General features: G+C 41.2%; 2 protein-coding genes across 5 annotated transcripts in view; one reads left to right on the top strand and one right to left on the bottom strand.

Moving 5' to 3' along the window:
- Nucleotides 1-136: 136 nt before the first annotated feature.
- On the bottom strand, nucleotides 137-2,664 carry smim22 (small integral membrane protein 22). Its single transcript, XM_029509455.1, has 4 exons — nucleotides 2,582-2,664; nucleotides 1,975-2,115; nucleotides 997-1,064; nucleotides 137-507 (listed from the first exon to the last, which is right to left on the bottom strand). Exons 2-4 carry the CDS (start codon nucleotides 2,102-2,104, stop codon nucleotides 460-462), a joined length of 246 nt encoding a protein of 81 aa, XP_029365315.1. The 5' UTR covers nucleotides 2,105-2,115; nucleotides 2,582-2,664; the 3' UTR covers nucleotides 137-459.
- A 2,188-nt stretch (nucleotides 2,665-4,852) lies between these two features.
- The window catches only part of cog1 (component of oligomeric golgi complex 1), a 15,956-nt gene continuing 7,915 nt past the window's right edge, over nucleotides 4,853-12,893 (top strand). For 3 of the 4 annotated variants that reach the window (XM_029509224.1, XM_029509226.1, XM_029509227.1), the window contains exons 1-9: nucleotides 4,853-5,246; nucleotides 5,750-5,997; nucleotides 6,373-6,554; nucleotides 6,659-6,835; nucleotides 7,633-7,789; nucleotides 9,938-10,220; nucleotides 10,341-10,698; nucleotides 11,413-11,858; nucleotides 12,736-12,882. In XM_029509224.1, coding sequence (XP_029365084.1) covers nucleotides 4,941-5,246; nucleotides 5,750-5,997; nucleotides 6,373-6,554; nucleotides 6,659-6,835; nucleotides 7,633-7,789; nucleotides 9,938-10,220; nucleotides 10,341-10,698; nucleotides 11,413-11,858; nucleotides 12,736-12,882 — 2,304 coding nt within the window. In that variant the 5' untranslated portion in view covers nucleotides 4,853-4,940. The remainder of the gene's footprint in view (nucleotides 5,247-5,749; nucleotides 5,998-6,372; nucleotides 6,555-6,658; nucleotides 6,836-7,632; nucleotides 7,790-9,937; nucleotides 10,221-10,340; nucleotides 10,699-11,412; nucleotides 11,859-12,735; nucleotides 12,883-12,893) is intronic. The other variant, XM_029509225.1, reaches the window with a different exon arrangement.

Here is a 12,893-nt window from a genome sequence, read left to right as displayed (position 1 = left end):
CCAGTGCAGAATCAACATTTGAGACCTGTGTGATTTTCACAGCAACACAAACACACCAGTGGTTTTGTTTACTTCTTCAGCTAAAAGTGTTTCATTTAAAGGATCAAAGCAAGTTTGATGAAAAAAGGGCACAGAGCAAAGTTTAAAATTTTATTACTAAGTAAAAGCTTCAAATCAAAACATGAAAAATCAAAGCAAGAGGCAAGGGTATCCAGATCTACAACACAAAGTTAACATGCTGCCTCTTTTGGTTTTTCTAGCAAACACATAGCAGCAGATAAGTCAACAACATTATGTAATGTGAGACTTCGCCAACTATGTAGCAAAGGACTTGTGACTACTTCATTCTATGTGCAGCTCAGTTTCCACAGTGAAATTGTAAAATCAGAGCTTCTGCTTTGGCACAAGAGTTCAAGGCTCTGCTTCATCAGTTGCCTTCGCACCACTGCAATGCAGCTCTCAGGGCTCCAAAGCCATGTTTTCTATGCCCACTTTCCGTCCACGAGACTGTTGAGGAAATGTAAATGCATCATTTATGTTATCACACTAGATGAGTTGTAATAATATGATCTGAGCCAGATTTCACTTTATATCATTTAATGGTATTCTGTGGTTTTTGGTGCAGTTTTCCCACCAGCCACCAGGTGTCTTTCTTCACTGAAGAAAAGGAAAAAAAATAAAACACACACACACACACACACACACACACACACACACACACACACACACACACACATATATATATATATATATATATACCTATATATCTGTTCATTGGCTCAGTAAATTTAAGATTTTTTTAAATCCAGCTTCAGCACGTGTTATTAGCAAAAACACTGATTATATTACAAATTGGTTTTTACAGAAAATTAGGCAATTTTGAAGTGTTTCACACAGAGCATAAACTCCAGACACAGAACACACTGTTTTTCCTCTCAGTACTTCACAACAGGTGTGTTTTCCTTCATGTCTGACTTGTGTGTCTGTGTGTGTTACCTTCTCATTATCACAACAGCAGCAGCAGCAGCGGATGAGGACCAGGATGAACAGCAACAGAACCATGCCTGCCAGTAAACACATGGGTAGAGGACTGAGAACAGGAGATCAGGGTTCAGCGTTGGACTGCATTCATGTTAGGGTGGCAACATTTCCTACAGTTACATCCAATTCATGACAGTTTCAAAGTGCTACAGCAGATAAATTTCCAAAGAGCTTTATTGGTAATAAGAATAAAATGTGTATCCATAACAGAGTCCTGTCCAGCTTTAACAGATCGAAACCAGATAAGATAAGAACCTTTATTGTCATTGCAAGGAGCACAACGACATTTTGTCCGGCAACATCTCTTGTAGCAGCTACAATGTCATAATTGTTAAACATAATATTAAAAACAAGGTGCAGTTCAGAATAAGAATTTAGAATAGATACAGACTGGAATGGTCCGTATCAAGAGTGCAAGACAACAAGTCAAAACAATTTTATTTCTACAGCATGAAATCTTAGCAAAGTCATTTGAAGGAACTTTACATATAGAGCAGACCAAAGATTTTACAGAATTATTTATAGACCCAACGAATCCCTCCATGAGCAAGCATTTGGTGACAGTGGCAAGGAAAGGAAAAACTTCCTTTAAGGGGCAAAAATTGCAAACAGACACAATTGGGCTTTATATTACATAGAGTATTATACAAAAGAATGTTTAAGATGCAGGCAATAGTGGAAAGTGGATAAATGATGGAAGATTTGGACAAACACACTGTGTAGATTTCAACACAACCCCTTAGTGATTTTGTTGTTTGTGTAACAGCTGTGTACAGGACAAATGAAGTGCTGCTCAGTATAAGACTGATGCAACTAAGAAAAAAAAATATATTAAAATGTGAATGTTTGATTTTTTTATTTTTTTTTACAGCATGTGTGTTCTAGAAATAATTACCTTTGGTATGAAACCCTGTTTCTTTGTTCTTCACTCACCTATAAAGATGAAGAAGACTGCAAAAGAAGCGATGTCCCAGTCAGACTGGAACAACTGCTTGGACTGCAGTCTGGAAACCACATCGTTGAACTGCTCCTCAAATTCCTGTTGAGTGGCCCTCTGCGCCATCTCTCTCAGTTCTGTGTACACCATACAAAACCATTCTCTCACTACAACCTTCTCTGACATATGCACATGGATTGAAGAAACGCTCTCTGAGGGAATCCTCACTCAGGCTGATCAGTAACAAAATGGTCTCTTCACACCTTTCCCTAACTAAGGAGGTGAGAAAAGTAGGTGTCCGATGAAACAGTGTAAAGTGAACGAGCTGATCTCACAGCTGCTGGGAAGTGGTTGGTGAATCACCCGATATAATTGACTGGATATTATCGGTGGATCAGATATTGCAGAGAACAGAATTCATCTCCAAGGAAAAGCTTCCTGAACCGCTGACGTGAACGACGACATGATCCCTCAACTGATTTGTCTGAGAAACCATTCCATTCTGAACTAAATCCACAAACTTCAATCCTCTTAAAGACACAGTAAATTGTATCATCTATGCTGTCCGACACGGCGACGTTAATCTGAAGTGTAGGTGCCTACCTGATCGTGGCGTCGCTTGTTGTGTTTTCTTTCCGTGTATGTGTTTGTGGCGCACCTGTTCACCGATCACCTGACACCCTGCTCTGAGCCGGCCGGAACAGACGCACGATCCCACACCAGGGAAGGTGAAAGGAAATGACTCGGAAACCAACTTGAATGGCACATTGGTGTAACAGTACTATTTCAGTATGTTTCACTCTATTTCTGTGTGCTGAGGTTTGGCACCATAACAACTTCCATAGTAAATTACCAAGTGTAGGGGGTGTTATCAGAGCTTTAGGGTCAGGTGTGGTTTTTCTTTTTTTTTTATTCAATAAAAGCCAGTTACAGGGCACTCTTGGTGAACTACAGTTGCGATTTCAGGATTAAATGGGAGATATTGACCTAATAAATAAATTGGTCAGCGCGCAGAGATCACTGTGATCACCGTGGTTCTATACCTAATGTATTGTGTCTTGTGAATAATAAAGAAAGTATGAGGAGGGTCAGTTTTCACATAAACGTCATTTTAAAAGATAAGGTTTCAGACCGGAGCTTTCTTTCCTGATGATAACGTGTTGTCTATAAATACCAGGTGCTATACAAACGTGTGATGACCGCTTTGCAGGTTGTGCATTGTTACTTTCGACCCCGTTAGCTGGGACGAACGTAACATGATCAAATAAACTGGAATTGCTTACATTTTTGTATTTTTTTTAAACATCAGACAATTTCCTCGCTAATTAGCAACTACAAATATATAATGTACTTTAATAATTTTATTTGCTCAAAATAATTTATCAGTAAATCCAGGTCTGCAGCTACTGCTGTGAAAAAAAACTAAAAATATCATATATGAAATGACGACACAAAAGATTCTCGTGATGTCTTTATTCCCTATCAAAACACAAAATATAACTGTATCCTCTTTGTCCCTCTTTATCACACATAACAAAATAGAACTTTGTCCTTTGCTCACAACATAAAACAAAATATTCCCATACAATCTTGAGCCTTTTCCTTTGGCCTTTAGATGTAGACCTCTTCTTCTGGCTCTTCTGGCTCCTCTGCTGAATCTTCTCCTCCAAAGCAGCCTTCACAGGGGTATCAGTCAGTATTACTGTTGACGTGCAAATTCTATGTGATTGTAGAATCATCTTGTTTTTATATTGTTACAAATTTGCATTGAATTCCACACCAACCAGGGTTAATATTAGGAACCAGACCCCTCTCTTCCTAACGTTTAGCATTTTCTGTCGGGAAAATATAGAATCCTTGTGTTTCAATAAGCTGTTAACGCAGAGTGCGGCCGCATTAGCAGATGGTGACAGTAACTTCTAACATTTCCGCCAGGTTTTTTCCTAAACCGTAAAACATTTGATCGACAAATGATCTATCATATCATTACAAATATGACACACTAAATGATAATCACAATTTCTTTTGGACAAAATTTACATTGACAGACAGAACAGGGTGAGAGGGTTATATACGAAAATAAAATAATGCCGATTGAAATGTACATGAAATCAGGGTGCAGGAGAATAAAGCAAAAAAATATATTTCTGAAAAAAAAAAAACATCGAAGTAAAAATAATAATTTTAAATACTTTATAGCTTTCTAGTTTTCAGATTTAATAATTGTGTTAATGTATTTTTTAATTTCCCTATCGAGACGGTAAGTGCATGATAATTGATTAATGAATTTACGGTTATGGATGTGAACTTTGGCTAAAAATAATATTAAATTAATTATGTGATATTGGGCTATTTGGGGGGATGGGACTGAAAAGAAACCAAATAATACATTTTGACATTTTGATAGTCCAAAAAATCTGCAGGTGGGGACATGACCAGAAGAGATGGTGATTTTCTGAAGCCTGTTTACAGAAGGAGCAGAATTCGCTGATGCCTTTTTGTGTCTTTGCATGAATAGATTGGAAGGATAGATTCAGTGGATGCGTTTTAGGGATATTTCTTTGGTTTGATTAATGATTAAATATTTGCAGGGGACCAACCAAAAACAGTTTCCGATAATAAATTCGAGGGAAAGTGACGTATTCAAGCTTTTTCTCTGGTCCGGGGATTACTGATGACGTAATTTGGCGCGTCTACATTCATCTTGTTACTTTCTCACCGGCTCACCCTGTGTGGTTAGAAAAACAGGATCACGCTTTGGAATCATTTGATTGGTTCAGCAGTGTGGGTGGGCGGGATCCTGCCTGTACGGAAGTGCCCCTGACAGACAACATTGATAACCAATGTGCAAGTCGCTTTTGGTCGCCATCACAGTTTCCCCTACGTGGACGCAGGAAATATTTTCACCCTGTGAAAATAGAGCGCGTTGGCATTAATCGAGGGGCGAAATAGTTTGGGCACCATGGCAGAGGCTTCTGCGTTGAACCTCCGGGTCTCGCACATTAAACACCAGACGGATCTCTTCGAGCGGTACAATACAGAGGAGATACGCCAGATCGAGCGCAGAGTCCGTGGGGAGATCGAGCAGAAGAAGGAGGAGCTGAGGCAGATGGTGGGAGAGCGTTACCGGGACCTGATCGATGCCGCCGACACCATCGGAGAGATGAAGCAATGCTCGGAGAGTGTCGTCCAGTCCATCCAGGACATGCAACAATACTGCCAGATGCTGAGACGAGGCAGAACCGGCTTTGGTGGCTGCAAACAAGAGGTGAGCCATCAGACTACACAACACCAGCTCCGTCCTCCTCTGAACGCTGCACTCAATTTCTTTGAAATGCCAGGGTCCATTAATCACCATGACATCATTGCTTCACATCAGGTCACCCGTGTTAATATAATAGAATAATAACAATAATAATAATAACATCATATATCAATAATAATGTGAAATATTATCCACTGGTTGAAAAATGTACAGCGTCATCTTCCAATTGCCAAATCTGAAACACCAAGCTCAACTGAAGTGGTGAACTGGTGGATTTCCACTGTGCCCAATCAATGACAACTCTTTAAACCTGCCTTCCCTTCTGTGACCACAGAAGGGAATATTAAGCCATAGTGTTTTGTTAAAAGAATTTTGAGATGGGTCTTTATTAATATTAATATTGTGGTACGTCACTTTGCTTCTGTCAAATAATTTCTGCTGTTTCTCAAATTAAATTTAACGCACAACTTCATAAAAAAAATCCTGCATAACATTTGTTCTTACAGAGCCAGAGCCAATGGCAAGAGAAGTTCTACACCATGGCCTCCCAGATCAAGCTGCTCCTGGAGATCCCGGAGCGCATCTGGAGTGCCATGGAGGCATCACAATACTTGCAGGCCACCCAGCTCTACCTGCTGTGCTGCCATCTGCACAGCCTACTGCAGCTGGACACTGCTACAGGCGGCCACTACAGCCCCATCCTGGCCCGCTTCCCCATCCTGGTCCGGCAGGTCGCCATTACTGGACACTTCAGGTATCAGATGTCTTCTTTTGACTAGTTCCATTTAAACAGAGATTGAGCAGTGAGAAAAGTCATTATAACACCTTTGCTTGTTTACATTCAACCAAACTAAGTTAGAATAAATAGAATGTTCTGGAATCAGAGGTGTAATGAATTAGCACCACAGCAGCATCTGTGTACAGGGACAGAGTTCTGTTCTTTAAAGACCTCCATTGGAAACATAAAGGCAGAACTACAGTCAGCCTCATTCTAAGTTTACGCCATCTACACATAACGGCAACCAGAGTAGAGATGCAGCAGTCACCCCTTGAGCAGCTGGATTGACACGTGAAACTTGTTGTAAGCTCTGGCAAAGCTCAGCAACAGGTCTACTTCTTCTTCCTGTAGGTCCACTATACTGCTGGACAGCAGGTCACTGCTGCAGGGGCGGGCAGTGTCGGACCAAGCTATTGCTGAAGCCCTGGTGTCCACGATGCTGCTGGAGGACAGCTCGCCACGCCAAGCCCTGGCTGACTTCTTGCTGGCCCGGAAGGCCTCTATCCATCAACTGCTCAACCAGCCGCAGCATGGTATTCACCTATTTTAGCGAGACAGGAAGCAGAAGGCACTGGTTAACATGCAGTTAACTGTCAGAAATGTATACTTGTACATAAAGACATTTTTTTCCACCTAGGTGCAGGGATCAAGGCTCAGGTGTGCAGCCTGATTGAGCTGCTGGTCACCACTCTGTTCCAAGCATACACAGTTTTTTACTTGCCTCCAGAGGGAGGTCCTAGGCCAGGAGAAGGGGCACTGAGCTGTGGCATGCTTTTCTCTATCTTAGAGAATGTTACCGCTACCACTCCTGCAGGTAAACAGCTGAATTGTCCTCAAAGTTTGGACACTTTTTTGTCATTTCATCACCAATAGTCATCATATAAAGAACCTTAGACCAGAGATTTCCTTTTGAAAATCCAGACTCAGAGGTACAGAGCAGCAGTGAAATGGAAAACCATTTTAAACTTACAACATACTGTACTCAGGGTGGGTAGCCACCTGCCAGCGGTTTGAGAAGAGAAAGAAGGGTTGCAGGGAGAGAGAATTGGGGAAAGCAAATAGGAAGAGCAGTATACACTATTTTTTATATTAATTCATAACTAGGAAAATTCCTTTTCGAAGCAGCAACAGTCAAACACCGCTTCTCTTCAAAGGTAGGGACCACTTTACTCTGTACAGCAATGTACCAGCAGGAGAGTAAAGAGAGAGTACAGTGCTACACTGTAAGAGGGGATCCTAACTCCACTATTGTGGGGGGCTGGTTCCTGTTTGCACTGTAAATGTGAACATAGATGTGTTACAACAATGGTTTTGGTTTTGATGAAAGGATAATGATCATGTGACAGGATTAGTTTAAATCGTTCTTCAGAAGAAATGTGCTGATTGTGGCATTATGCAGACCTGAGTTATTCATCCTGGTACAGTTTGAACTTGAATTGATACCTAGAATAACTTCTTGCAGTTCTTGCAGTTTTTTCAGTTAGGTTCAAACAGTTTACATACAGTGCATTAAGTTTGACTTAAGAACCATATGCACATTAAAAAGACACATTGTTTGAGGGACAATTTAATAGTATGTCTCCCCCATAAATCCCACTTCTCTTACTTCAGCCAAAGTCAGGAAACTGTTGCAGGAAGAGACAAGTACTGGCCGCTGGTTCAAGTACTTGCCTCCCTCCATCACAGAGTTCCAGCCCACCCTTCGCACCCTAGCTCAGCCAATCCAAAGGGAGCAACTCCGGGATACCTTGCAGCAGTGGATTGAAACGTGAGGACGTTGCTCATCTTTTTCAAATGACGTGTTTTCTCTGTCATAGGTTTTGTTTAAAGCTTGACATGAATATCCATGAGATACAGATGTTACATACAGCAAAACATGGGACTGACTTGTAAGTACTGGGTTTTAGCACAGTAGAATCAGTAAGACTTGTGCACCTGTCTGTTGAACAGTGAAGTAGTCAGTGTGATATAACTCAATTTATATACTCTTACTGGCTTTCATAGGTAGCTCCTAGGACTCCTGTTTTCACTCTTCACCTGTGAATGTATACATCCAGCAATGGATGTATACATCAAGAGCAAAGTCACTGCTCATCATCATCATCATCATCATCATCATCATTTATTCACTAATTATTTTGGAACTGCTTTCAAGTTGCTGTTAAACTCAAGTCTCAAGCAATTTACTATTAAAAGCTTTCTGGTAAAGATGAGGGCTGAAAATACTGTTGATGATAAACCTTTTGACATTTGCACACAGTAATGCTGCAGAGAGCCAAGCTTTTTGTCTGTGTAGCCCAGTGTCCTAGCACTGGTAGCACTAGCTGCTGGCCTACTTAATTGCAAACAGTGCAAACCCTTGTCTTATTAAGCAAGAGAAAGGAAAAAAAAAAGATAAAGCCTGTTTAAGAAAGGGTTGTCCTGTAGCAATGGGAGTCCAGACGTTTACACTGCCTGTATGGTTTGAATGCATGCAAACAATGGGGTCATGTACAGAAAGTCGTGGATCTGTGATGGTAATGATATGTGCCGTTTGATGTATGTTTCCTCCTGTGTGGTGTTGTCTCTTTTATCTCCAGGTGAGTTTCTCTCTTCTGAGTGCGTGATGATAAGTTCCGGAATTGTCTGTATTCTTTGGCTTTGGCACATTGTGCTAGTTATGGTAGCGAGCAAATGGTCAGCCTTTTCATTCAAAACATTAAATGCAAAATTGAGCTGTCTTACTGTCTTATTAAGTAGCAGACTCCATGTCTTCTCCAAGATTTTTTTTCCTGTTCCGAAGCCCCTCGTTGTTGACTCTAGGTGTACGTGAGATGAATTTGTGTTGTTGGTATCTTAAGTTGAATCGTGAGTGCTTCCTGTAGCCCCCAATTTTCCTGGCTTTTCTGTCACGCTCCCACACAATTCTGAAGGCGTTCATCCAGAGTTGTTGTGCTGCAAGTCTGTGAATATTCGCCATCATCCTGGTCATGGTTCTCAGAGAGCTATGGTTCAAAGAAGAACTATATCAGCTAATTTTTAGCATCTTTGACATCTAATCATAAACTGTTTGATACCATTGGTTTTGTTGCTCCTGGTTGTTGTTTCAACTTGTAATGACTGTTGTCAGAGTTGTTAAGGTTGCCTAAACTCAGGTGTGAGCGTTTCAGTGTGTTCACCTTAAGTTAACCAATATTCTGACCACATGATCCAGAAAGGACACCCAACACAGTGGGTGATGAAGAAAAGAAGGAAATGAAAACATAATGTTGTTATACAAGTGAAAAACTGGTATATTCCGAAGCCTGTGCTCATCAAACCCATGAATGTAGTCACTCAACACAGGAGGGCTCATCAGTATGAGACCCAGGGATTATCTTACCACTAAATGACCCTTGCAGACATCTATAGAAACTTGATTTATAATGACTTCAGTTTGATGAATTTATGCATGTGGGCTTAACACAAGAATTAATACACACTAAGGCCCTGCAGCATTTAAAGTAATCCACGGTCAGCTATCCTGCAGTTTTAAAGAACAAACCCTATAGTATTTATGCTATTTTCAATGTTTTCCATTGTCCTCACATACTGGGTTTAAAGACAGCAAATCTCTCATTAATTTTACTGTATTCCTGCTCAATTAGCAGTAGCATAATGTACAGTGATTTTTAATGTTCTTATAGATTGTCCATGATCCAGGGGACATCAAGCCGCTCTCTTCCTGATCAGCCTACTGCTAAGTAATGCTGACGGGAATTCACTTTCTCGTGTGACAAAGTAAGAGCAGTCAGAATTGCAGGATTGTCACACTGATTGGAGTTACTGCTCTGGAATTGTACATATACCTAATTTATCAAAAAATAGCACAGATAGATCAACCCTCGTGTTTATTAATAGGCAAACACTAATGAACCAATGTCTCCTCTGATCTCAGGTGTAAGGAGGACATCTGCCATGGCGTCGGCAGCCTTCTGGTCTATGTCAAGAGTCTGAAGGGGCTTGCAGCCATCAGAGATGCTGTGTGGGATCTCTTATTGACTGACTCTATCAGTCATCACTGGAACAATGTGTGCAAACAGCTGCTGGAGTGCCCCCTGGCTGTCTGGGATGACTTCCTCCAGCAGCTCTTCCTTCAGCGCCTGCAGGTGTGTGCTCTCCTAGCTTCACTGATATTAGAGCTACCACCTGTTTGCCAGTCTGTCTATTTACGTGGAAAGGTATTTGTACCTTCAACACTGTATTCAGTCTGTTACCACACAAACAGCCTAGTCTGATTATCTGATTTAAAATCGCACATACTGAAGTGCTCTAATGAATCCCTCCTGCCATTCCCTAAGGCCATCACCAAAGAAGAAACTGAAGCCATCTCATCCAGCTCTGTCTTGCTCCTCAACTTGGCTGTAAGGGACCTGGATTGCGAGACCATCCATACTTCTTCAGGGACCACCCCTGCCTCTAGCTGCACAGCCCAGTATGAGGTAGATGTGTCGTCATTCCTGTGGTCAGAATCCCCAGGGGACCTGCTGAGTGATGCAGGGTGGGTTAGCGTGACTCAGCGGGGGCAGCAGAGGAGTGGCCTTGCCATGAAGACTCAGGCCCTGACACCATGCGTTCAGAACTTCTGCTCTTCATTGGATGCCAAGCTGAAGGCTAGACTTGATGACCTTCAGCACTACCTTCCTTCCCAGGATACAGGTAGGTGTAGTTCCAGCCACTATCTACTAGTCTCCATTCACTAGAGCCATTTCAGACAAACATATTGATGGAAAGTGGATTTTCACTCCAGTCCCAGTCTAACCCAGTCCAGTTGACGTGCAGTACCTGATGTACAGGCAAATCTTTTCTTTGAGCTTACTTTTAGATTCGCTAATCAAAGAGGGATTTTAGTTTAGGAAAGTCCATCTTAAGCGAATGCCCAATGTAGGCCCTGAGTTTTCTTCCATCTAAGTGGATAACCCTAACCCTAACCCTAACCCTAAGGCCCTAAGTGGCGTAAGAAAAGATAATGGAGGGACCAAAATGGACACCGGTCATCTGCAGAGCTGTTGTCAGCTTTGAGGGGTTGTGACAGGACATGCCGAGTCAGTACAATTCTTCTCCGCACACCAAAATGGTCTCTTTTTGTAAAAATTCTGTTTTGTCTGAAAGTTATGATTGAGCTGCTTTTAATGCATTTTCAAAAATGGACAGGATTCATCAGCTGAGGAGCAAGGACAGTAAGTTTTAATATTGCTCTGCCTTTGCCTCACATCATAATTCGTACTTGCCCAATAAGCTGTTTAGACATATACTGTACCTAAGGGAGGGATACAAATGATCTCCACACATTTTCAGTAATTGAATCCCATTAAAATTTTTTGTGTCTTACAAAATTAACAGTGATAAATATTCTTCTTCCACGCTGGGCAGGGTCAGACTCCATCACAGTCTCATCTGGGCCTGTCAAAACCTGTTCAGCATCATCCTTTAACCGTTTCATGGACTCACCAATGGTGGAGGAGGCTTTACGGGAAGGCTCCTTGGCCTGTGTCAACCACATACTGTCCTCCATCCGATCCAAACTGGTCGCAGCTTCATCTTGCACCAGTCTCAACCAGCTTAGTTTGGTCCTTTTCATGGCCAGACTGTGCCAGTCAATGGGTGAACTATGCCCTAACTTGAAGCAGTGCATCTTGGGAAAAAAGAGTGGGTCTGAAGCCAGGATTAAAGGAACCCTTCGTCAGGGAAAGAAGCTTGGTAAAGCAAGGACTGCAATTGAGCTCAGTCCCACTCAGGCCAAGTGGGCAGGTTTGAAGGAGGAGCTTCTCAGCTGCAGTATGGAAGCCTACCGTATCTGGAGCACCGCCGTCTCCAAAGTTAGACACTGTCAAATATATTTATTTATTTGCTGCATGTAATATGAAGAATGTTTACTGTTGATTGTGTGTGCTATAATTTAATTCTGTTTATACAGGATGTCATTTCATCAGCTCAAATCTGCCATTAATTAATTTTTTCACAAAAATTCAACTATGTCTTGTTCTGCAGGCTAGTCTGTATTGAATTCAAATTCAAAAAAGGTTTTTAACTGATGATCAACAACAATCAGTTTCATTTTCAAAATTTCAAATATCTGATCATCTTAAAAAATATAAAAATTTAAAGCTGTATAAATAACATTTTTTTCTCATCCTGGCAACCTCACTAAGTTTTCATCTTCACTTTTCATGATCTTAATTCAGTGAAAGTTGACACTTTTAGTGACGTGCTAATTGATTTGATTGATTTGCTTTTATTTTTGGGCTCATTAATTCATCAGCTGTCATCAGTGTCAAAGCCCCTAAAACCCACTGCAGCTCCAAAAAACTCTTGGGTCTATTGAAGGTACTTTGTGATGTCTAACCAACAGTCCATAAAACAGAAGATACTGACATTGGACAAACTGGAACAGAAAAAAATTAACTACAAGTACAATTGATTGTCAATAGTTACTTATTCATTTTGTTCTATTATTTTAGTTGAATAATCCATTACGTTCTATTCAGGTTGACACTCAGATGAACGGAGTGAATGACACTGTTGCTCTGCTGGATGTTTAAATAGAAAACCTGATATTACACAAAAGAACTGTTTTGATAATCAATGTGTTTCCAGTGTATCCAAGTGCAAAGGTATATGAATGCAGCTTTAATTCACATTGGAAATGTTTCAGTCATGTAGAGTGTTGACTGTGCTGTACCATGACTTATCCAGGTGTTGCTGGATAAGTTTGGCTCAGTGCTGCAAGCAGACTCTGCTGGTGCCATCTTAACAGCAGCAACAAATTGGGAATATCTGGAGATCCAAGAGGAGGCTGAGTCAGGGAGCAGCGTAACATCAAAGATCCGTCTTCCAGTCCAGGTCAGCCACTC

Source organism: Echeneis naucrates, chromosome 8 (genome assembly GCF_900963305.1).
Source record: "Echeneis naucrates chromosome 8, fEcheNa1.1, whole genome shotgun sequence".
In the NCBI taxonomy this organism is placed as follows: Eukaryota; Metazoa; Chordata; class Actinopteri; order Carangiformes; family Echeneidae; genus Echeneis; species Echeneis naucrates.
Note: the sequence above shows the minus strand (reverse complement) of the source record. Positions and strands in the feature narration are given on the sequence as shown.